This window comes from Gallus gallus, chromosome 4, assembly GCF_016699485.2.
Source record: "Gallus gallus isolate bGalGal1 chromosome 4, bGalGal1.mat.broiler.GRCg7b, whole genome shotgun sequence".
Taxonomy (NCBI): Eukaryota; Metazoa; Chordata; class Aves; order Galliformes; family Phasianidae; genus Gallus; species Gallus gallus.
The window spans coordinates 49,322,000-49,346,777 of NC_052535.1; the positions used below are offsets into that span (position 1 = coordinate 49,322,000).

Consider the following 24,778-nt stretch of genomic DNA (forward strand, 5'->3'; position numbering starts at 1 on the left):
CTGGTGCAGGGCAGCCCCTCGACACCCCGCCAGACTCTCCTCGAGGTACCGTGGGGCCGGGATGTGAGCAGAGGGCCTACATCCAGTCCTTCCACCTCCCCTGCCTTTCACCATCTCTGTCCTGATTTCAATAGTTACCATTTAAGGGTTTGAAGCACTGGGAGAAAGTGATTTGTTAACTGGAGGTTCAGTGCCGGAAGCTGCTGATGCTTGCCTTCTTACACCAGTCTGGATTAGGGCAAGGGACAGATGAGCCCCTCAGGGCCTGATCCCAGATAGGTTTGTGCTCCTTCCCGCATCCTTGGACAGGGCAGGCAGCAGCCTTCAGGATATGTGCTGGAGGTGGGGAGGCTAGAGCCAGGCACAGAGATCAGATTCCCTTTGCTGTGGAGGATGTGATCGCAGCCAAATCACTTTAGGGGAGAGCAGTTCAGAGCCAAAGTCACAGCCAGAAGTCTCACTGCTTAACAGATGGAACAACTAAAGTATGTGATCAAGAGAGGGAAAATAATCTAAAGATGAAGCAAAAGAAGCACCAAGTAGGGAAAACATGATTTAAGCAGCACAGATGTCCAGGTGTACAGAAGAAAGACACAAGAAGCAGCAGTAATGAACTCCAGAATTCATCCCTGCTGCTTCACCCACTGTCACGTAGGGCAACATTAGCAGCAGGAGCACCCAAAACACACAGGGAGCAGTCAAGGAATCCACTGCCAACCCTGCTGCTGAGGGAAAGCTCACGGTCTCAGCCTAACTCTCCGCACCCTACAAAGCCTGAGCGCCAAAACATGCCTCTGGCCACAGAGCAAAGCTACAGCCAGGCCAACAGGCAGCTGACCCGCCATCATTTCCCACACGTTTGACACTTCATCCTACCGTTCTGGTCTCCTAAACCTAAACAACAGATGTGTTGGCTCTGCAGTAAGGAATTTGAATGCGATTTTCCTGCCATTTGCTGATCGCACATAAGAAGGCTCTTCAGGGGCTATTTGCATTTGGCTGCTGGAGTCACTTGTTTCCTTCTTTTCCTTTTTTTTTCTGGGGTTTCCACGAGGAGAGACAAAGAGGCAGATGCTGCAGGCTAAGGGCGAAGTGCGGCGCTGGCCGTGTGCAGCTGGCCACGGCTTTGTGCTGAGCGGCAGGGCTGCTCCAGGCAGCCTGGGAAATGTGCTCGCTGCTCGGCGGCAGATTCAGCCAAACTCCTTTGCTGCTCTCCTTTATGGCTGGGACTCGCCTGACCCTCCTCGCTGTTGCCATTCCAAAGCACTGCGGGATAAAGTTATTTTCTGGTTCGGTCTTTTTTTTTCTGATGCAGACAAGGAGCAAGTGTTAAGTTTGAGAATAGAGCCTGACTTTTGCTGAAAGTCAGTCTGTGCGGCTGCGTGTGCAGTCTTTTCTGTGCAGGCATGCAGGAAATATTCCCTCCCTCTCACACACACAATGGTTTAGATTTGGTATTTATGAGCTTAAGTTAGAAATAAAGGGGGAATGAAGTTTCCAGGTGGCTCTTTCTTTCTTTAATCTTTCCTACATTTCTCACCCTCTTTTCTATCAGTCTTTAATCAAATTCCTGCTGTTACTTTTAGTGAACAAAGGAGATGCTGGCACAGCCCGTAAGTGCCTATGCACACGGGTTGCCCTATAACAACCAAGTTGCTACCATTTATTGTTAAATGGCCCCTGCAGGCTCTAGTATCTAAAAAGCAGAAAGAAATATCCAGGCTTTGGCAACTGAAGTAAATGTTAATATCTGGTGTTTCCTCAGCCACTTGGGTTTCTAGGAGGTATCGCGTTAACCATTTGAAGGCTTCAGGAAGACTTGTATTTAAGACTACTAAACAGACTAGATAAAACAGATTATTTTTTCCTATTTGTTTGAAGGAAGTGTCCACCAAGCCTCTGCAAGCAAGGCAACTTAGGCATCTCTTCAAATCTCAGAAGCAACACACCCCACCTTTCTTCACTTTACAGGGTATGCAGCATTGAATCACTTCGCTTACAGAATTCCCGGAGAAGAAATACATGCGCGACTCACCTACAACCTGATATGAAGACCATGGGAGATGTCAAATCACTCAAGCGGGCAATGGATTAGGACCCAGACTAATCCCTTGCTCGTACAAGACTGTCCACACTAATTTAGAGCTAAACGTTTGGCTGGCAATGCTGCCTGATGCTCCCCTTTGGTGAGAGTCACAGCACGTGGGAGATGCAAGTGGAGAAGAGACGACAACCTCCTTTGCAGAATTCCCCAGTGAGGCACAAGGGGTTCCTCATCTCACTGCGCCTTGGGAACATGCACACCTGTACACGTATCATCAGGCTGTGCCACACAGAGATGAGCGCTTCAATGTCTGTGCATTCACTGCACACACAACTTCCCCAGGCTGGACAGGCAGCATGCAGGTGGGCACTGGGGACTGAAAACTCACAGTATGTGGTCAGCCTTTCCCCGGCCAGATGTGTACTTGAATTTGCTTATGTTGTGCTGGATCACATGCAAAGGAAAAAGGGAGAACTAGGGGCAATCTGGAGTGATTGGGAATTTGCTGTGGCCACCAGTTCTAGATTTAACGACAAAATCTCCACTCTTTAAACACTGATGTAATGAGTGCATATTAGGTAAGACAGCATGCTGTACTCAAAAGTCACTGCTGCTTCTGTGGCTTCAGAACAGACTGTTTCAAGTCATTTTTCTTAGGCAGATAATCCACAGCAAACAAAATACCTCCTGTTATAAAAAGCAGGAACACAGACTCCAACGCTCCACCAGAATCACTCCAGCTTGCCTTCACTTGCACTGCCAACCATCACTGAATGGGCTGGCTCATTGCATTGCAGAAAAACAACAGTTACCACCAGTTTCAGCAGAAGTACGCAGCTGAATGGTTGGTTTGGTTCATATTCACCAAAAGCAAACAAAACTTTAAAGATACACAAGTAACAATGACACAAGTAACGAGTTTCAAGATTAATGGGTTTACTAAAAGAGCCAATGTCTCCAGAAATAATCAAAGTTCAGTGAACTTAGTTTTATGATTCACAATCAGCCTAAAAAGGGTGTATAGCTGTGTACAATGCAGTACAGCTCTTCAAACAACCTAAACTAGTGTAGGCCCACACAGGAGCTACACTGATTGCCATCTCTTAACAATCAGTCTCTGCCACATTTGTTCTGCTATCTGCAGCGTTACTGTATGATCAGACAAGAATACATCCCAGACTGTATGGCTCATCTGCCTATATCAAACGCTGTTGGGAATACTGGCCTTTAAACAACTCTACTTCCTGGAGCAGAGTCTTCCAGACTATAAAATTGGAAAATACACCCAACACATCACGGTGATGTGAGTCAGAGCCTCTGCTCCTAAGACTAAGCGTCTTTAAAGCATGTCGTTATTCGTACCCATTGACACCAAGGAGAGGTAATGGCCTTAAACATCCCGAACAACTCAGGAGGCTGCCACAAGTTCAGCTTCGCTGTCAACATGAGGCACTCTTTTAGCCTGAAGCCCGGTACATTTGCTTCCCCCACTGCACACCTTAACCAGTGACAGGAGTTAAGCAGTTACGCGGCACTAGCTGCCCATTTGCTGCGAGCTTGCTCGCGACAGCAGCTGAATAATCCCCCACGGCACTTCTCGGACATCCACTTGCTCTGAAGGTTATGATGCCGGGTCCAACAGGGCCCTTAAGACTCCCGCCCTCCCCCTCCCGTAGCCCCGCCGCGAGGTCCGACCGCCTCCGCAGGCACAAAGCCGAGCCCGGCTCGATTTGCTTTAGCTGTCGAGAGGCTGCTTACCTTGTGAGACATCAGCCCAAGTCTCAGGTATTCCCATCCCTGCTGCAAAGGCAGCCTGCTGCTTGATGTGCGCGGTCCTCGGCGGAGGGAACGGCACTACCGCCTCGAGAAAAGGAGTGACGGGAGCAGGGCGATTAAGATAACGAGTAGCAGATACAGGTGCTGTGCGCAGAGGCACCTCAGCGCTAATCCCGCAGTAAAATGCAGGAGGTTTGCTCAGCAGAGGCAGCTCAGATTACTGCCCTCCTACCAAGCAGTCGTCAGCAGTCCTGACAGACAGGAGCAGAGACCGTGAGGAAAGGGGAAATTTGCTGAGTGAAAGTGCCGGGCAGCTCTGTCCTGACTCCCACGTTTTCCTGCTCCAGCAGATCTGAGGCCGGACCTCTCTTGTTATTCCCATTTGGGGGAGAGAGGATAAAAGATGTTTTTAGCTGCTCAAGAATTATTTACTGTTTCTTTTGAAATTCACCACCCAAATTTCATCTGGAAAAAAAAAAAAAAAGTAATTGAGTAAAGTAAGTGAGGGTTGGAGATAAAATCCACAGCAGAGGAGAGGTTATTTGCTTGCCCACCTGTTAGGACACAGTGCAGCGTGAGCAGAGAAGAGCAATAAATGTGGCGAAGAGACCAGGAAATGAGAGATATGAGGAGCAGCTGAAAGAACTGGGGCTGTGTAGACTGCAGAAAAGGAGGATGAGGGGACACCTCTTTGCTTTCCACAGATACCTGGCAGGAGGTTATAGCAGGGAGGCGTTGGTCTCTTTTCTCAGGTGCTAAGTGATAGGACACGAGGAAATGATCTGAGGTTGCACCATGGGACATTTACATTGGACTTCAGGAAGATTTTCTTCGTGGAGAGGGTAGTCGAGCATTGGAACAGGCTGTCCAGAGATGCGGTAGGGTTGCCATCCCTGGAGGTATCCGAGAAATGCGTGGATGTGGCACTAAGGGACATGGTTAAGTGGCAGGACTCAGTAGGTCAGGATGATGGTTGGACTTGGTGATCTTCAAGGTCTTTTCCAACCTAGATGATTCTATAAATTAAATTAACATGCTTTGCCTACAGAGAACAAAATGTTGCATTCCAGGCCGAACAGAACATATTGTCTCACTTCCACTTCACTCTAAACATTTCTTTCTCCAGTTCAGCTGTCACATGAAAACATACGCTATTCACAATCTTGCCCATGATCTTCACCATCCTTTCTCTACTTCAGTGTTCCCTTTTAGCCCCTTATCATCCTCTTCAGTGCAGTTAAGTATCTGACACCCTACAGTGCAGAAGAGTTGTATCACTCTTTATAAAAGAGAGGTGAGTAGGGAATAGTGCCACATAAACTACCTATCAGCAGGAGGAACTGCACTCAGTTCCCCAGGGCAAACAGCATACTGGCAGCTTTTCCTGTATCCACAACAGAAAGAGCATGGCACTTACTGCCTCCGTTCTCCTCTTGCAATTCCACCTCAGTAATTTTTAAAAGCCTGCTAAGCAGCAGACGAAGAAGTAACACTGAGAAGAGTTAACTAGTTATGGTGTATTTATGCAGGTCTGACCTCCCTGAGAATGCTTTGGATTAGTGTTCTGAAGACTGATGCTGTCTCCCCTTTAAGGCCAAAGCCAAAGCAAGCAGAAAGCTGGAAAAAGAAGGCATTTTGAAAGAAATTGTTCTCAATTTCAGAGCTACTAATGTAGCCAATGTTTTGGCCAGGCGCATACACGTGACTACTCCTTGTCCAACCGCATTTGTGAAAGTGAGGCTGCCTTTCACTACGAGCAGGAAGACCTGTGCATATAAAAGACCAATCGATACTGCCTGTGCAGTTTCTGTTCTTTATTATTCCTCTGACTGAGATACTCCATTCATCTGGCCACAAGGGAGAAACAATGCCATAGGATTCGGATGACCCATACAAGCCTGTTCATTAAAACATATGAAGTAGTTACAGTGACCACTTCACCCCAACGTCTGTTTTACAGCAGTAAATCCAGGGAAACTCAATTTGTATCAGTAGGATTACGTTAGATTTCATTAGCCTTTCCTGACCCCATCTCTCTTCCAAAGAAAACCTTGGATCAAGCAGTAAAAGTGTGGAAGAGGTTTTGAAAAATTGTTTTATAGTCCAGGGTAATTAGTATAGCTGAGCAAAGTAAATATTTAACCCAGCTAAGGATATGTATACATCAGCATATGTCAATGCCACGCAACTTAGAAATCCCTTACAAACCAATCATATTTGTAGTCAGTCCTTGAAATGAATGCCACGAAACTGGAGCTTGTTACAATAAAAATGATGATGTTTGGTTACTTTCACAGCTTCTCCTGCAGCTGCACTGTGAGGCTGTCATCCTGCAGCCCTGTGCACCTGGGCAGGTAACCAAAGCCTCATGCAAGTCCAGGTATTTGCCCCATCAACTAAAGGTCAGCCTAGACACAATCCCAGATACAGAAGCAAGGCACAGATCAGTCGGAGAACACATAGTTGCTTGTTAGGATTTTCATACTATCGTGATCTGATCCACCTCCAACTTAATCCACGGGAAATTCCAAAAGGAGAAGACTCACACCCTGAAAAGCACTTTGTCCAGCACTGGCAGAGATTTCCCAGATTTTCCAGTGTCACTTTCTGACAGATTAAACTGCAGCCTGATTACTGCTTGAAGAAGGCAAACTAATCCAAGTGCACTTGGTGAAAGAGGCAGCTAATGCAGAGTGGCAGTGGCTAGAAATTGTTGTGTTTCTAATACAGTCACAGGTGAGGGGTCAGCCTTTAATGTCCTATACAGATTAACACATTACGGTGACTGGCATCTTGTTTTTCAAGGCATTTTCCCACTGTCCCCAACAGTAGCCTAATTCTTTCTTAAAAATCATATCTAGAACCTCTCCACATAGGCCATGGTGGGAAGTTTGCTAAAAGCCTGGCAGCCCTAAGCTGTATCTAATTAAATCCTAGACAGTAAGCCTGCTGCCAGTGATTTCAAAATTACATTCTATTCACCTCTTAGCTGTCTGCTCTGTGCTTCTCATTGACCTTTCCTAATGAGATAGGATCTGCAAATATTTTGATGAATGTGCAGAAAATTCTTCTAATGAAAATAATGTTGCTTGAGATAGTTAAAAACTTGGAAGTTTCAACCAAAACACAGACTAATTTTGAAGGCTTTATTTACCTGAAAGCTAACTGTACAGACCACAGAAATACCGTACAGATACTGTACAAACAGCAGGTCAGGGCTTTGACAGTTGGCACCTATTTGCATCAGCTGAGGTCCTGTCTCACCACGTTAGACTCCAAATGCAAGCTCATTTTTATGTGTGTTTAAAAGATACCCTTTAGAAGAACCTCTCCCCAAGATCTCACGCAACAGAGCATCAGCAACACCTGGCAGGTGAGGAGCTGAGACATGAAGAGACGTGCCCAAGGGCACAGTGGAATGCCATGGAGGAGTTCACAACTGAACATCCAGCACAAGACCACCCTGCTAGCCTTTAACCAGTGCTAATGCCAGCTTTGGCCTCTCAAGCTGTCAGTCTCACAACTTCCACGTGCACTAAACCTTCTTTTTTGCTGTTCCTCCAGTCATCATCACTGAGCAAAAACTAACCAGTCTGCAAAGCAGCTCTCTGGAAACACATTCCTGTGTTGCTAAAGAGTGGGGCGGAAGCCAATGCCTATTCTAATTAATTTCATTCACAAAACTTGGATTTATTTGACACAATTTTTTGGCACGCTGTCAAATACAACACAAAATTACATTAGTGTCATAAGAGGAAAGGATTAGTCCAAAGAGTTCTTTGAAGAATTGTGCTGGCACTTGGCTTTCTGTAAAAATGCCAGCAGCTTCCCCTCTCTCTAGGAATAACCCACGTTCTCTTGGTCATTGAGGGAAATCACTGCTCAGTGAGGATCTGAGCCAAAGCCTTTTGGAGTCTGTGGGAATCTTTCCACCAATTTCCATGGGCTCAAATCAGCCCTGAGCCTCAGATGTCAGTCGTACTGACATCTTCCTCCCACGCTTCAGTACTTCCATGTGGTCATTTATCAGGCAGAGTGAAAGACTTTTTTCCCTTAAAAACAAAAACAAAAAACTGAGAGCAATTGGCTGCTGAAAGAAAAACGATTTTGTAGCTATGGCATGGGCATAAGTATTCTAAGATGTATGAGTTTAATTCCTGATCTTGCCAGAGAGGTCTTTAAATGAGCTGATAAGAACCAGATTTGTCTGAGACCACAACACTGGCCACGCTGCAGCAGAACAGAGGCCTGCATATCCCAACATCTTCTCCCTCGCAGTGCCTGAAAGCAGACACATCACAGAGACAGAAGCAGAACAAATATACCCACAAGTCCAGTGTCCTCTCTGCCCCAGGAGTTTGCAGCACTGTGGCTGCGTAAGCAAGAGGCAGCCCCTGACACAGGACTGGTGTTCCCAGGAGGTGTTCTCCTGGTTGAACTCACAGCCCACTCAGCACATGACTTCACCATCTTCCTCTGCTGTCCCTGGTCTCAGTGCTGCAGCGTAATTTCTCTTCCCACATCTCATCATTCAAACAAGGGGCACTAGGACAGGGCTGTGCCAAGAGAATAAGCCGAATAACCCAAGCCCTGGGGGGAATCTGTAGGGAAGTATGAAAATGAACACGCAGATTACAGTTATAGCCAGGGATAAGCTTAATCCTCTCTTTCTGTACAGTTTTTAGCACTATAGGAGAACGAGGATAATGTTTTCTATCCCTATTCCTCCTTTATTTGACTTGCATATTTAGCCCGAAGGCTCTTTGAGAAGGAAATTGATTGCAGGCACTGCTAAGTTTGGGGCTGACACAACCTACCAGCCATTAGCACTGAAAATAGAAAATCAACTCTCTTGAATACTGATCTTCGCTATGTTTTTATCTCTGTGTCCTCGCTATGAAGCTGCCCCGGAAAGTAAGAAATACAGACGAATGTCTTTCACTCTACATAAAACACAATGAGACCCAGGTAAGCACACACCTGTGGGACTGGCACAGCTGGTGTCAGAAGCAGTGGCAGCCATACTCATAAATTTCAGTACCTACGTCAGTGGTCATGCCAGCACCAAGCTCACAGCACCACATCTCCATTCAAGCTATGGCTGATTTGCATGAGCAGAGGGTTTACTCATGGGCTTCTATGGAGAAGAACAGGGCTGGTGGATGGCTTTTACTGCAGCAGTCTCAGAAGTGCTATACTCACATGCCACTGTGTCCCACATGAAGCCTCCAGAGTGCAACAAGATGTTGTGGCAACTACATACTTTAGGAACAGAATGGACTTCATCTATGATATAATATTGCATGTTACCTAAACAGTACTTGAACAGAACTTCTACAGTAGTTTGTATGTGTGTGTGACAGGACACATGCTAAGAACACACATTTCACATCATGGAGGTGCGCAGTAGGTTTTGATGAAGACCACGGATACTTGAGATTTTTGCTCCACACAATCTCACCAGCTCCACTGATGCAAGTATCATTAGAACTCCCCACATCACATCCCAGGTCAGAGCCTATGTCCCAGCCTGAACCCTAAGAACAACAAACCAAAAGAGCTCTACAGGACTCCCACATGTCAGCATGTGCAGAGTACAGACCTACACTAGCAATTCTCTGCAGAGAATTTTACTTGCTGTTCCACTAGCAAATTTTAATAGAGCTTTTCATTCATTAACCAAGGCTGATGCTAGATCCAAGAGTTTAAAGAATCTCAGGGCTAAATTGTGACCTGAAGTAACTCATCTGAATGCCATTTGAGTCAATGGAGCTGGGTTACGCCCACCAAGAACGCAGACCAAACTGCCCACGTCAAGTCACAACACACTGATGCCTCAACAAGAATGACTTAACGTATTCACCTCTGTCATTCCTGCACCAGGCAACAGTGAATGCCACAGCAACTTGAAGGGATGGGTTGTAGGAGGCCCTAGTTCAAACAACGTTTGTGTTAGAAAGGGTGGCTGAGAGTTGCTGTCCCTGCGACTGTGGTTGCCTTCAGCATATTCGCAGAGCTGCTACATTTGCCATCATGCCTCGCTGATCTAATTGCTGCTGTTATGAACACGTTGAATGTAAAACTATGTAAACAGTGTGACGCTCTAACAGCCATTCTTGCTTACTGACCTGTGGAAAAGTCTATTTTGGGCAACTGCTGTAGGCTGTTGTGGCCGTTGTAAAGCAGACAAGGCAGTGCACACACACTTGGAACCTTACCTTCAGCTGATACAAGAATGCACAGCACAATTAGATTGAACTGATACGACTGAAAATGTCTGGGACTTTTTAAAATTGCATCCAACTCTGCTTAGACACTGAAGATGCAGAGCAAGCAACAGAAGAAACCAATCTGAAAACAAGCAAAAGTCTTTATCAATTAAACAAGTGAGTCTTATTTCTGTGGCTTGTAGCTTTAGCTTTCAAACATGCTGTCTCCTCCAGCTGGTTAAAAATCAACTGAGCATCAAAAACTATCTAAGGTAGTTTACGGATGACAGTACACAAGGTTCCTCCAACAAAATTAAACAAAGCAGTCTCTGGTTTCTCACAGTGATTCACACTCATCATTGCCAATCTTGCAAACCATGAGCAAAAAGATCTCCCCAGCATCAGCCTGTGGATTCTTCAGGCTTGAGAGGGCTGGTTCTGCTCGGATCTGCAGTCAGAGGCACTTGTCACCAGCAGTGATATAGATACACTGAAGACCACCAAGGGAATATTGTGGGGAGCCCTCTTCTGTGCACCTGCCTTGTTGGCACATTCCCGTAGTCTGCCACCAGTGGAGCAACACTTGTTCCTTCTTCCCTGTAGCACACTGCTACCTTGCCTCTTTGCCCACTGCTAATTTTAAAGGCTGTTTCCTTTAAAGGAAACCAAACAATAGGGCTTTGTACTTCTCTGACATGCAGAGCAACTCTCACTCTGGCTTCTTCATGCTTCAGCACTAAAAAGTGCAAAGCAACAGCAAGGCTTACCTATGGCACACCAGCTGCAGACCTGAGGCTACAGATATTCACAAACACACATGTATTAGTTTGTTCTGGAAATGAACAAGCAAAGTGAGAATAAGGAGAATGAGGAATGGGAATAAAGAAACTTAAGGGCATTAGGAACAGTCTCTTTAATTAGTTACATATAAGCAGCCCTGTTAGAGAAACAAGAGAAAGCTGAACACTTGACAACTGTCACTGTGGGCTCCTTAGCTGAGACAGAGAAAATGCAACTGGGGAGCAACCTTGAAAACTCATTTACCAGATATCTCCCATGTAAGAAAAACAGAACTGAAGAACCACAGAACTGCTTGAATTGGAAGAAATTCTAAAGGCCATCTAGCCCAACTCCCCTGCAATGAACAGGACACCTACAGCTACATCAGCTTGCTCAGAGCCCTGTCCAGCCTCACCTAGACAGAGCTTCCACCACCCCTCTGGGCAACCTGTGCCCGTGCCTCACTACTCTTATTGTAAAAAAACTTTGTTTCTTATATCCAGTCTAAATCTCTCCTCTTTTACTTTGAAACCATTTTCCTTGACCCTACTAAAGATACTGTCCCTTTCCTTCTTACAGTACCCCTTCAGATAATGAGGGGATAGCTCCCCTTTAGATACTGGAAGAATCATCTTGGTGATCAGACACAGTATTTACTCAGCACTAGGGTTCACCTTCTGCCTCTGCAGAGACCTGTGTCACATCAAGCAAATCATTCGATCATTCCCTGCCTCAGCTTCTCATCTGCAAATGGACCAGTTATACTTCCTTTGGCTGCTAAGGGTTGTTAATGTTCCAAAAGAGGAACTGCCATGTAATAGGAGTTGCCCAAGAGACAGCAGCAAAGGCTGCTTTCCAGCTGCTGAGGTGATTCACACATGAAATGCAGTTAGTCTTTTGCTACACTTTCAGACTCCTCCAGCATGTGGTGGCTCTCACATGCACACCCACACATTCTGTTGATCTTTACATTGCAACATCACATGCTAACAACTTAACCATATTTACAAAGGATGTAATGGGTAGCCTAATCAATGGGGCTTTGCCCCATCTAAATCCCCTAACTGCACTGCAATTGGCTTTGGTACCATACCCACAGGAAAGAAATGCAAACAGTAGTTAGTGTATAGAATTATTTTCTACTCTTGTGAATGATGTATTTTAGTGACCCTTTCCACTGCCATTTTTTTCAGTCACGTCGATACATTGATACTACTCCCTTCACTGCTAATCAGTTTACTTTCAGCCCAGAAATGATCGGCTCATCACATCTTCTAACAGCTCAGGCTTACCATAGCCCTGTCTGCTCTGGGTTTCCAGACATCTACTAAGATCACACTAATACAGAAGTTAAAGAGGCAACCACTCTGTTAAGGATAGTTTACTTATCTGCAAGACTGTTCAATTCTGACAATTCACCTTACGCTAGAGAAGCAGCAGGAGACACTAACTTCAGGAAAAAGGTGAAGCTGCCTCTGATTTTGAAGCAACCAACGGGATGCTTCTTTCAAAATCAGATCTAGGGCCTGCAAAGTGTTTGTAATGAGTAAGTTGCTTCTTCTTTTGAATTATTTTTCACAGGTTTGAATTAAAAAGATGTTAACAAAATAAAACTTGCTTAAACACATTGTGTTCCAAGTCTACATTAAGCTCATGAGCAAGGGAACGGAATGCAGATACATTCACAACTTCACATGTCTCTCCTACTGCAAGTTCCTCCCAGACGTCAGCAGGATGTTTGCACAGAAGTGAAAGTCAGACTACAGTCCTCGTGTACTCACTGCTCCGGTACTGCCTATTTACTCATAACCATTCATTTATAATAAGTATCATTGTGAGATGAGTCATTTTTCTCATCTCTGTTTATGTTCCTCTTTCCTCTCATACTGAATTTTCTTCAATTTTCCCTTCACATTCCTGTCATTCTCACTATTTGCATTCTTCTCTTTCATTAAAGTGACCAATAACAGAATGATGACTACAGATACTGAGGCATCAGTACTGAACATTGCAGATGACATTCTAAGGAAAATAACACATCACTGCATCAATCTGCAATACCAATTTTTGCTTAGTAACACATGTGTATGTTCACTCAGCTGCAATAGGAACTAAAAGCTCAACTTCGTCCTGAAATAAAAACTGAGATTAAGTAGCAACCTGCATATGCTGTGCAGGCAAAGATTTATGGAGTGAGTCAAATGTGCTCTGTGTGTCATCTATTTGATGTTCTTACTACTAAACTTCTGAATAAAAATTCCAAGCTTTCTGTCTGATGTGTCGTCTCACGTCATCATCACACTGCAACAGACAACTCCTGAATTTTTTTAATATGAAAAACAAACACTCAAACCTTCAAAACTATGCTGACCTTGAATATGCTTTGGAAAGAACCAAAAAGACAGACATCCAGCAGACTTTGCTATTATTTGCATATGACTTTGAAGGGGTAAAGTTCATGCCAGTATGAGTTTGTGTCACTCCCCAAGCAAAAGCTCTTATTAATACTGGAATCACATACTAAAAATTCACAAATGACTGTTGAGAGAGTTTTAGGACTGCTGGTATTACAGCAAAGAATTTACTTACTTTGCTGGTATTACAGCAAAGAAACCTAATGCACTTGAGATTAATGGTTATAAACAATTTACAATAACCCCTCAAAATTATTTTTAGACAGCGTAGTACTGCAAGACATCTTCTTCTCCTCCATGTACTAAAAACAATCCTAGGTGGAAAGCACACTATCACTTCCTTTACTGGTCTTAATGGCTAAACTCATTAGGTCTCGGGTAAAGATATCCTGCACATCTTTGGTGCTGTAGCTTTATCTCAAATTTAGTTTGCAAACATTTCTTCGTATTTCACCACACAGGCATCAGCCTGCCTAGCAGCACTCCCTTACCTGAGATGAAGCCTTCACATGGCTGATGTTCTGTAATGAGTTGCTTTCCTTAATTTCTTCTGCATCTAGCTGCATTTCATATTGTTGGAAGCTTTATTTAAAACAGAATCTCACTTTCCCTTCACTGCTTTCCTGTTTCCCACCATTCTGCTCTGGGATCCTTCTTTTATTCCTTCTCTTTCCCTTTTGGAAACGTAGAGAAAATCTTTATTCTCTACCTTGCTAACAGCTGGCCAGAGAGCTGAGTCTTGCCGCCTTTGCTGACTGGGAGAATTCAGACAACTTCTGACCCACCACCCACAAAGCGCTCAAGATCTCACTTTTTTGTTCTATCACTGCTTTCTCAGCTGGGACTATGTCAAACTGTCTGAACAGAAGTTGACACCTAAGAAGGGCTCTTAGCATGTAATTGTAATTTTTTTTCAGTTTTAAGTTTATAGATTTACTGAGCTTTAAATGCGCACTAAGGGCTTAAAGTATCTTGGTAAGAAGATATTATGTGAATGTAACACCTCTTAAAGTAAGTGTGCTTGATCTTACTTCTACTGGTGACTAAGTGAAGCCATGAAAGACCCTGAACCAAAGTTTCTTTAAGTTCACAACAATATTCCAACAGTGGAAAATAGCAAATACTCCTGCACACTCATTAGGAAGAAAAAGAGAAGGTGAAAAGGTCTCAGGAACTTAAAAATAATGGAGACATAAACTATTATTACACTATGAATTATAATTTTGAAATATAGAACACTGCTGGCTGATTCTTAATGTTTTCAGCAGTAATCAATTGCATTTAAAATTATCCTTCCACTAGCTATGCAAGCGAGGTACCACTTCAGTATATGGAATTTTTCACAAGACCATTTTCAGTACCTGAGGACACTTCCTGTAAACAACAGGATATAGCCAGCAGAGCATGAGATGTACTCCAGAAAACAGAAGGGTGTCTGAGCTGTTCATGTCTGTCCCATTCAGACGTCGCCCCCCGGATGTTAGCCAGTTGTTCCAACTTAGTGACTCAAACTGACACCTTTTGTTTGGCTAATGGCAGCTCCTCAGCTATGCTGATCTTGACCCAGATTCCTCTCTGTCTAAGCATGGAAATTCGGGACAGAGCACTCCATGAAATGATACCAGCTATCACCTAACTGGCACAGAAAAAAAACAACAGTTTGGACATGCCCACGGTGAAAAACATACAGGAAGCGTCTCTGTTAAAGTCCTAAGTAACACAAAAAAAATTAAATCCAAACATTTATGATTCAAAATGGGCATCAGGTTCTGTGACCTGACCCTAAGATACTCTGCCTGTCACTAAGGAGTACTGGCATTATTTGTGCAGGTACCGGCACAATTTGTGCAGCTGAGTGAATACCATCACACCCAGCATGCAAGCATTGCTACTCATTACCATTTATAAGGTTTCTGACAGCCAGGGAAATGGCAGTACAGAACTGGTGAAGAGAGATCACTCATTCAGTGATGGTACAGGGATTGCTGATCAAAAGACACAGGCAAAGTGGCTGATCTTCCTGCTAGGTCCCACCCTGAGTACAGTACAGATAAGACTGCTCTCTGTCAGCATGGCCACTTTATCACTCATCTTCAGAACATGAAATGGCTTCAAATTCTGCTCAGGCCAGTGGAAATATTTCTGCTGTCATAGCAGCGGTGACAAAACAGAGAAAACAAGGCAAGAGAGATACACAGAATAGCCACCTTCTCACAGGAAGCCCCAGGCACTTTAGAGGACGATGTGGACTGCCTGGAAATCACTGAACAAGGTTCCTGGGTTGTCACACGGCAGGTTTGCAGTGGAAGATTTGGATAAGTAGTTCACATACTTGGATGTATCAGTGACAAAGGAGTCATAGAAATGTTTGCGAAAAAGAACAAACATTTGCCCTGGAGCTCATGCCTGTGTGCTTAAAAGAAGGCTATTGCCAAGATCAGGCCAAGCCGTTGATTTTCAGTTGGAGATGCGAAGGGGATGGTAGTGACACCCTATAGGGTAGGAGGGGGAGAGGGAGTGTTGTATCTTGCCTACCTGCGAACGACTAGCTTGAGTTTCTTGTAGGACCCTTTAACTAGGGAAATGGCCTCTCTCCTGGAGCTGCTCAGTTGCACCTCATTGATGTTCACCACCTCGTCACCAGCCTGCAGCTTAGAAGGCAGGGAGTCTGCTTTACCTCCCTCTTCAATCTGCAAAGGAAAGAGAAAGAAATGGTAAGGCACCCCTGCCACAGTTTGGCTGTCGCATGCAGAGCTGAGCATCCATTTCTGGTCAGCCCCAAACTTAGCTCTCTGACTAAGAAACACTGCTTCTCTTTGCCAGACATTTTCCTCAAAGGACTATATTACACATAGATGGAAGGCAGGGACTGGCAACCAAATGAATTCTGCCAAGAAACATTGCTTTGAATTAGCTAGAGAGGTATTTGGTATTTGGAATCAGTAAGTGCCAACAAATCAGTGATGGAACACCTCCTGATAAGTGCACCCCAGACACAAGCCCAAGGGAAAAGGCGGATTAGAAGACTTAGATGTGATTTTCTGGTTCAGACTCCTTTTAACAATTTAACTGTCTGATTAACAACTTCTTGTTTGCTTACAGGCCAGCAACAGAGCAGATGTATATAAGTGTGATACACAGCAGCATGTCACTCTATGTGACATTATGTATAAAAGGAAGTAGACAATTTTCATTTCATGAGAAGATGAGTAGCTTGCCCAAGGCTATATAGTGGTAAAGCTAGGAGAATCCCACAGAACTTTCCTCTCTGTTTTGTATAGTCCATTAAGTACATTGCACAGTCTTTTGTGAACATCGATTCTCCATCAGTGTGCCAACAGCAATGCACCAAGTCTGCACACACGTGAGTGACAAGGCAGAGGAAAAGAAAATTGGACTAGGATTTCTGACTCCCAGCCTTGTGCACTATTGCACTGCCCCTCCTCAAAGGCAGAGCATAGCAATACTGAATATTAGCAGAGGGCAACGTGGTATATAGCTTAAGGCACTCTGAATCCTGAGCTTCTGGAGAATGAAGTCTAACCAAAAATAGCTTTTATTACAAAACTTGCCACCATAAAATCTGATATGCAAAGCACCTGGCAGTCCATGCTTTATCAGAAGGTGCAGCCTCTGTCAGCCACTGTCACAAGACCCATACTTAGGTATGACATCTGATGGCACCCAAGAAGTATAATGTCTTCCTTCAGTCCTTCACCTTCTCAGAAATCACATCAAAACAAAAGATGCATCTGAACTGGATTCAGACCCTGATTCCACTAGCAGAAGGACTGGTGTTTGCAGAGAGAAGTGAAATTGCAGACACACTCTTATTTCAAGTCATATCAGGTAAAATGTAGTTGAGTCAAGACTCAAACACATAACTCAGCACATGTAGACATGTAGACATACTACCCTGGTACATTAGCTTCAGTGTAAATGGCAGTTTCTCACAGGTGAAGCCATTCTGTCGTGAACAATGGAATTTCAGCTCATGCATTTTATAACACTTAAAAGCTGACTTTTACAAACATTAGCTAATCGATTCTCCTAACTCTCTACACAGGTAGGTAAAAAATATTGTCATTCATGCTACCAGGAAGTCATTCCACTGATGAATGCGCTTTTTCTTTTCTTCATAAGAATGGATAAAACCACAGGAATGAGACTTCACGTAAAGATCCTTGTATCACAATTACCAGGAAGGGTGAGAGATGAAACATTAGGCCTCACTGCCAGCATAAATAAATAAACTAAAAATGCAGCACGGCCCCGGTTTGTTGTAAAGAAAAACACGTGGGTAGCATTTAAACTAAACTCAGTAGGGTGGGATACTGTGGGTTAGATTAATCTGCAACACAGTCAACAGAAGAGAGTTTCAGAGTTCTCTTTGCAACTACAGCGATTATACGTTTGTTTTTCTGCTCTGTTTTTTTAGTGAAAATGGGAGTTCAGATCCTTCCATAGTTACCATTATAAATAATCTGAAATCTAAGACTTAAGGAAACACTACAAACCACAATATCCTGATAGGACTTCTAACATTATGAACAGCTCTAAAATAAATCTGCCTTTAAACAATGATGTGTCCCTGTTGTCAGTGAAGTTACAACTAATTTTTGTGCAGGTCTTTGTATGGGTATACTTACATATAGCAAATACTTACTTTTATCTAGGTCAGGATGACCATATTTGAAGCTGCTAAATTGATCAAGTAGAGAAACTCACTAAACTTGTCTTTGAAGACAGGAGCATCTTGAAACAACATGTTGTTAATTAGCATAATTAGCATAGCCTGCAGAAGGGGATATCAGATCTGTCTTTAAGTGACCAATTGGAGGCCAGAGGCTGTATCAGGATAGTGGTGAAGTGATAATATTATGTATCAGAAAATGTCCTGAAAATCCTGGGGTGTGCTAGCTTTGTGGGATATCACCTAGTATCCAAGTATGTGCAACTCTGCCATAAATCAGTATCTCATCTCTGTGTGTGAGACTGCCTTACTGCACACCAGGCAACAAATCTCTCTTTCAGACAACATTCCTCTTTATGCCTATGCCAGTGGCTCTTAAACTGCAGTCTGCAAGGCTGTGTAGCCAGCCACAGCAGTACATTAAAGAATGTCTTTAAGGAGAGTATGCTAGCCTGCATATAGTCATATGCAAGTAGTGCCAGAGGTTGAAAATGATCTTATTTGCTCCTGTGCACTTAAACTATTCACAAACAAGACCTAAAACAAGACACACTTTTAATGATTAGAAGCTTTTGATGGTAGCATCAAAGCTGAATTACCTATGTATCTAGAGATAAGTGGAGATATGGTTTGATTTGTTTTATTTACAAAGTTATCTCATCTATTAATAATCTGTTAGCCTTCTCTCTTGCTTAGGCACAGTTATCTCATCTAACCAGCTGGAGTTCCCTGGAGGAAATCCCTGGATTTCCTGGAGGAAACCATTCACAACAGCCCTGGGACCTGGAATACCACCGAAAGAGTCAAGAGCCAAAAAGACTCATGTGTTTCCTCCAAAAGTCCAGAAATTACACACTGCCTCCTAAAGTAAAGTTCAGATGCTCCATGTTCTAACAAGGTCACTTCCTCACTGAATGCCTCTGAAAATATTTGTGTATAAGGAGCGGTAATATTTCAAGGAAAAGACTGAATAACTCAAACAAAACAATCCGCACTATAAGCACAAAGCTCTATCTCTAGTGAGTATAACAATTATCAACAAAAGCAAACAAGCCTCAGAGTACACGGAACCTATTTAAATGAACACTTGCTTCACTGAACAAGTCACGGATGGGACTCTGCTGGTTCTGTGCTGCACTGAGCAGTCAAGGACCACAGCACCAAAGACAGCTGCAAAGCTCTGCATGCCAAAACAGGCAGGTCAATACATAGGCAGGTCACTTCTGCATGTGGCTACCCCCTCCGAACAACATCTTCTGCAGACCAGGCTACAAGCAAGAGGAAAAGAAAGCCTTGAACCATTTCCTAAGCCTCAAGTGGCTCAAGTGATGTCAGTTGGCAAAGGCAGAATTAGCACTACAGTCTATTATTTTAAGTGTGGAAGTTGTGTTGGAGTGGTTTGAACAGTCACAGTATTGTCAAGATCACCTTCAACAGTCACTTGTGCCAAAAATATAATCACTGTGAGCTACATGACCTAATGAAATAGATCAATCAATAGGCAGTAAGACCTCTTATGGTTTATTTAAGCTGAGGTGGTTTGACACCAGCAAACTTTCTGGGCGTAGGACTCTTTCTCAATCCACCAGGAGCAGGAGTCAGCAGGAGCTTGCTGGGGATGGATGGTTTCTGACTGGATTGAGCAAACCACTCAACCGTGCAGGGGAATGAATATCTAAGACACGAGTTGGCCAGATTCAATGCCACGTCTCACTGCAGATGCTGTGAATAGAGCCAGCTGCCCAGGCACATGGGGAGCAGAAACCCCCTCCTTGAAATCAGTAGGAGCATCTGTATAGCACAACATTCATCAGTAGCATAAATACTCTTGGTTTCTGTGTCTTAGTTTTCTAGCTGTAAAATGGACACAATCATTGTAACCTTTGTCAGTTCTGCCTGTTCAGTGTATGATCTCTCTGTGCATGGTGATGATCCAAATCCTGACTCATTCCAGGGGCTGTCTCTCTGAACCTCTAGCTCACAGGCTCTGACCTGGTGAGAGGCTTTGCCACTTGAACCATGCTACAGGAAATTATCCCTTTCTAGAGGATGGCCCTACTTCCCGTGAAATCCCATCTAACTTCTCCATAAAGGCTGTGATTTCAGCCTCTCCCACACACTTCATTCTTTCTTCTGCTTTCCACAAACACATCTAGCCAATGCTTTCAGATTCTTTAGAAGGAGAAAACAAGATTTTCCCTGCCAAGCTGGCCCCCTCACCCGCTTCAGAAAGTCTCGGTGGTCTCCTCAGGCTGACCCAGACTAAATCCGCTCAGCTGTCTTTACTGTAGTGAAGCCTACCATGCCCACTGCCCTTTGCTGAAAATCCCAAAGGCCACCCCTGATCCTGCTTTGCATTAACACTCCAGTCCATTTTCTTGTGTTTGAGGAGGCTTCTCATTATTCAGTGGGTCATACTTTGAACTCATCTGTTCTCCCTTTTTTTGGCTTACTGTAAAAGCAAGAAGTTGCTTAAGCAGATCACCAAGGATACATAAGACTTATTACTACTGTCTTTTGTTTGGTTTGCTATGGTTACTGTAAGTTCAGGGAATGCTCTCTGAGATCTTTTCTCGATTATTTTAAAGAGGTTTTCATTATTTCTTCCTCTTTTCCCTTTCTTTGAGGAGCTTTTGTAACAACACATTCTCTGTGGCTTTTAAGATGTATCATTCCGTCTTCGTGTTCTTTGTATTAAGAATGGTGCACGTGATTCCTAAACTGTAAACTTACTTGCTGAAGTTTCTTACTAAAAAAGCAGCAGCAAATATGTATGCACACAGTTTGCAGTTAGTAGCCACACCGCAGGCAGGAACAACTGCTGAGTGGCACTGAAAGACACTGTGGAAAAAAACAGCGAACCACCTTAGCTGGGTGTTGACAGGAGCTGCAGCAATCACAATGGCAGACTACTACTGTGTCGCATACTGTAACAGTAGGAAGCATCACAAATGAACTGCTGGAGACGGCCGTCCGGAATTACTGAGATGAATAAAAAAATGTTATAGGAACTGATGTGGGGAGAGAGGAAAAAATCTTGGTCCATTAAGGACGTGGGAGAGGTGTCCTTCTCTGCTGCAAGTTTTCCATCGCTTACCCTGGAGGAGCATTACAGAAAAAAGTTCTCTGCTTCAGATCCCTTGATCATCCTCCTTCTCAGCCCTATTATCAGACCATTTTCATCTCCAATATCCACTGCTAAAGCATTTGTAATGATTTCAAATATTCTACTACAACTATATTTATTTTTGCAATTGGAATGATGCATTTCCAGTGAATCTAGGGCTCACCTCTGCCTGGTCCCACATTAGGTTACCAGCACTGGTACTGGTACAGAGACCCAATGGGCCAAGTCTTGATTACTCAGTAAACTTGTAGCTGACTGATTTAGTTCTCATATTGGAGTCTTTTTTTAAGCCCGTCATGATTTCAGAAAGGCTTCTCAAACCTTAAAACAGAGTTGCAGAGCTGCCAAATACCTCCAGAGAATATGCTGCTCCCATCATTCAGACTGAATGCCATGTCAAAACTTGGGGGCAGTGAGAGTTTCCCATGCAGCAGACAGAAATTCTTCCCTATTGTTCCCAAACTCTGTGTCAGCATGACAAAGCAGTTAATATGATTCAATTAAAAAACAGTTAAGTCAAAGGTCTCCCCCTGGAGCCATATCTCTGCTGGATATCTCCATCTCTGATACAGACATGCATCAAGAAAGAATTTAGCTATTGACATTTACTTGAAGCCAAATAATGTGTTTCCAAAGTTGTTATTGTTGTATTGTGCAGGGAAGCAAGGAAGGTTTTTTTTTCTCATAGTGCTTCAGATGGTTCAGCAGTAACATTACTGCTCACAAGTGAAAAGTACAGTAATGGAAAGATTAATTTATTCCAGGTAGCTGTACGAGTTTTGTGCAGAATTAATTCACCTTGAGAGCCTGAATTTTATTTATTCAGGAAGAACAAGTTAAACTACATCGTTCTGAAAGGTTAACAGTGCTAAGAAATCTTTCTGGCATTACCAAAAAAGATCTGCTACTTAGCACAGGCAAAACAAGATATTTTCACTCACTTAGTCTGAAACACGTTAATGCATATATTTACTTGGCTTGGAGCAAGACTCCCCAAAGGAGAACCCCAACCCTTGCCATTCACAACTCCAACACTTCTGGTATCTTCAGGCTTATTTTCCAGATGCTGCATCAGAGAGGCACCCCCACAAACCTAGAGAAACATCTTCTCACTGCATTGGCAGCTACAAGGCACCTGCTCTGATTTTAGCACTGCAACTGTGATCAACATCAGAGAAACTCAGCAGTATTTGATCCCATACAGAGAACTGTAATAGACAGTTCACAGATTCTTTGCAGTGTATGTGTGCGTATGTATGTGTGTGAAAGCATATACAGACTCACTTCATCTATCTGTCAGGACCAAAGACAGAATCCATTCACCTGCCCCTCCACTGAATTCATCAGCTTACTAAGTACATGTGTAATATTCTGTTTTAACTCCAAGGAGTGAAAAAACCCAATGCCAAGGCTGTGGCAGAGAGCCGTACCCACCCCAGGCAGTTCAGCAGACCAAGACACCAGGAGTTTGTGTCCTTGTTCAGCTCTTTCATCAGCACCGGGTGCACTCGGCCTCAGAGGGACACAGTGGTGCAGCCAGCCCGGAGGGTAGTGGGGTACTGGGGAGCACAGCCCCTTGCTTCTCCCCTTTCCACTGCTGGAGGACGCTTGTGCTGTCAAAGCTGCTTTCCTTCCTCACTGCCAGATGGCCAAAGGTAGGCATCGCTCAGAGAGCAAGGCTATCCATCCCTCAGTGGGGTAGAGGAACTTCCCTCAAGGCAATGCCCCCAGAGAAATCACTCCTTGTGTCTTAACTCCTCTCCCAGTCCTCTGCTCTGCTGCAATTCTTATTTTGTCTGTGTCCACAACTGGCCCTTGTGAAAGCTGAAATGATCAGCAGCCACTCACCCATTTTTATTTCTTTTTCTTTTTCAGAAGAGAGGTTTCAGGCAAGCATGTTGTACTCACAACTGGAGATCGGAAGGTTGTAGACAAAACACTGGAGCGCTCCCACACCAGTGCAAACAGAGGGTCCCTGAAGGACCAAAATCTTTTCCAACTGTATAAAGGATAAATTGGCTGTGGCTACCAAAGGGGTGATCCAGCTGCAGAAATGCCTCCATGCTCCATGCAGGCTGGATGCAAGTTACTGACAAGTGGCCAAGATTCAAGGTCATTCCTCAGACTACTCTGCAGGCTCCAACACTTCCACACCTTCCCATTTCTCGTGTGATTGTTTCCTGTCCTGGGAACAAGGTTAATCTCAGCAGTCAGCCCCTCAGCAGAAAATGGCAAGAAGTGGATGGAAAACAGATTGCTGGCTTCAGCTACAAGAGATAAGAAGACATGATTGGATGAGTTTGTGTCTGACTTCACTTGGTGACTCTAAATTCCTAAACCAGCAGAGGAAAGAAGGCTCAGCTCTTAAGATAATTTTCTACCTTCTTAAGCATAGAGCTGTTGGGATTCCACAGATATTTTTGCATTTAAAATCGGAAGGGCGGGGAAAATAAGTCTCCTGTCAGCTAATGCACAAAGAGAGATGGAACTACGTGACAGCTTTGACTTCAGACCTTCAAGAAGCCTTCAGGATTTTTTTTTTATTTTATTTTATTTTTTTTTTTTTGGTAACAGGAGGCAAAGCTAATAATAAATTTTCTCCACCTGCCTTCATATATACAAGACAAGGAACTAATCTGTGTTTGCTCTACAGTTACGCCTACAGCCCTATCAGGTCCCTCTGTTAGAGGCGTGGTGGAGACACATTATCACCAGCAGTTCCTGCCCAAACCTTACACTGCAAATGGACAGGTTAGACAAGCGGAGGGACAGGAAACAGAGATGTGGAAAAGCTAGGTCAAGAGCAAATGGAAAGACAGCAACAAAGCTTGCTCGCAGCTACACTGTGACATCTTCAACATATGAACTGAACCTGGAGTCCAGAAAAAGCAAGAACATCTTTAGAAGAGAGGAAAATTTAGCTGGCCTTTTCAGCCAACTTAAAGCCACCTATGACCTGTCTACAGCATTACATTCTTACATGCTTTACAGTGGCAGCAAACAGCCCATCTCCTCCTTCTGCATCACCCAGAGAGGCAAGAGAAAGGTGGCCAGAGGACAGGAGGTAGCTCCTCTCCTGGATCTCGCACCGCTTGGCTGCTCCATGTCTCGGTGTCTGGAGAGCCAGCTCCTCAAAGCTCCTTCCTACCTTTCTCTCATTTTGCTGAAAGCATGAAATGAAAGCAAGTACTGATTTGTACCTGAGTAGCAGACAGAGCCACTAGAGCAAGACATACCTGGGCAGGTACAGAGCAATGCTCTCTCTGTTACAGTCTTAAAACTCAAGGGATTGCTTTCTCCTGTTCATTTTCTGCTTCCTGCATGAACCCAGCTTTTATCCCAGGAGGGTCTTGCCTGCAGAGCTCACCCTGCCAATGCACATGGTAATCAGAGAGAGCTTTACTCCTTTGTTCACTGCTTGATTTTTGCAAACAATCCATTCCTTACATTCCACAGAGGGTATATTAGCAGGTGATACAAAAACTGGGGCCTGGAGCATGCTAACTCGATCCTGTTTGGTCGGCAGTGGTTATCAGGGTGGTATCAGCTAAAGGGGCTAGGAGAACTCACTCCTGCTATTCTGTTGTAGCTGACATGGCTCACCCCTCTCCTGAGCACACAAAGCCAGTGACTGCACGTATCTGAGAGTTAATATTTGCTCCAAAATGTGAGAGTTAAAAATAGCCGTCTGTTAAATAATCTGCTGGAAAGGTCTTCTGCTGTGCCCCTAAACAC

The 24,778-nt window shown here is 44.0% G+C and overlaps 1 protein-coding gene across 6 annotated transcripts in view; it reads right to left on the reverse strand.

Moving 5' to 3' along the window:
- The window catches only part of SHROOM3 (shroom family member 3), a 139,926-nt gene that overhangs the window by 78,144 nt on the left and 37,004 nt on the right, over nt 1-24,778 (reverse strand). For 4 of the 6 annotated variants that reach the window (XM_015276436.4, XM_004941166.5, XM_015276433.4 and 1 more), the window contains exon 1: nt 3,803-3,995. Coding sequence is in view for 2 of the 6 variants with exons in the window: in XM_420592.8 (XP_420592.5) it covers nt 15,759-15,913 (155 nt within the window). In the remaining 4 variants the exon portion in view is untranslated. Of the gene's footprint in view, nt 1-3,802; nt 3,996-15,758; nt 15,914-24,778 lie in introns of those variants that run through there. The other 2 variants (XM_420592.8, XM_004941163.5) reach the window with 1 other exon arrangement.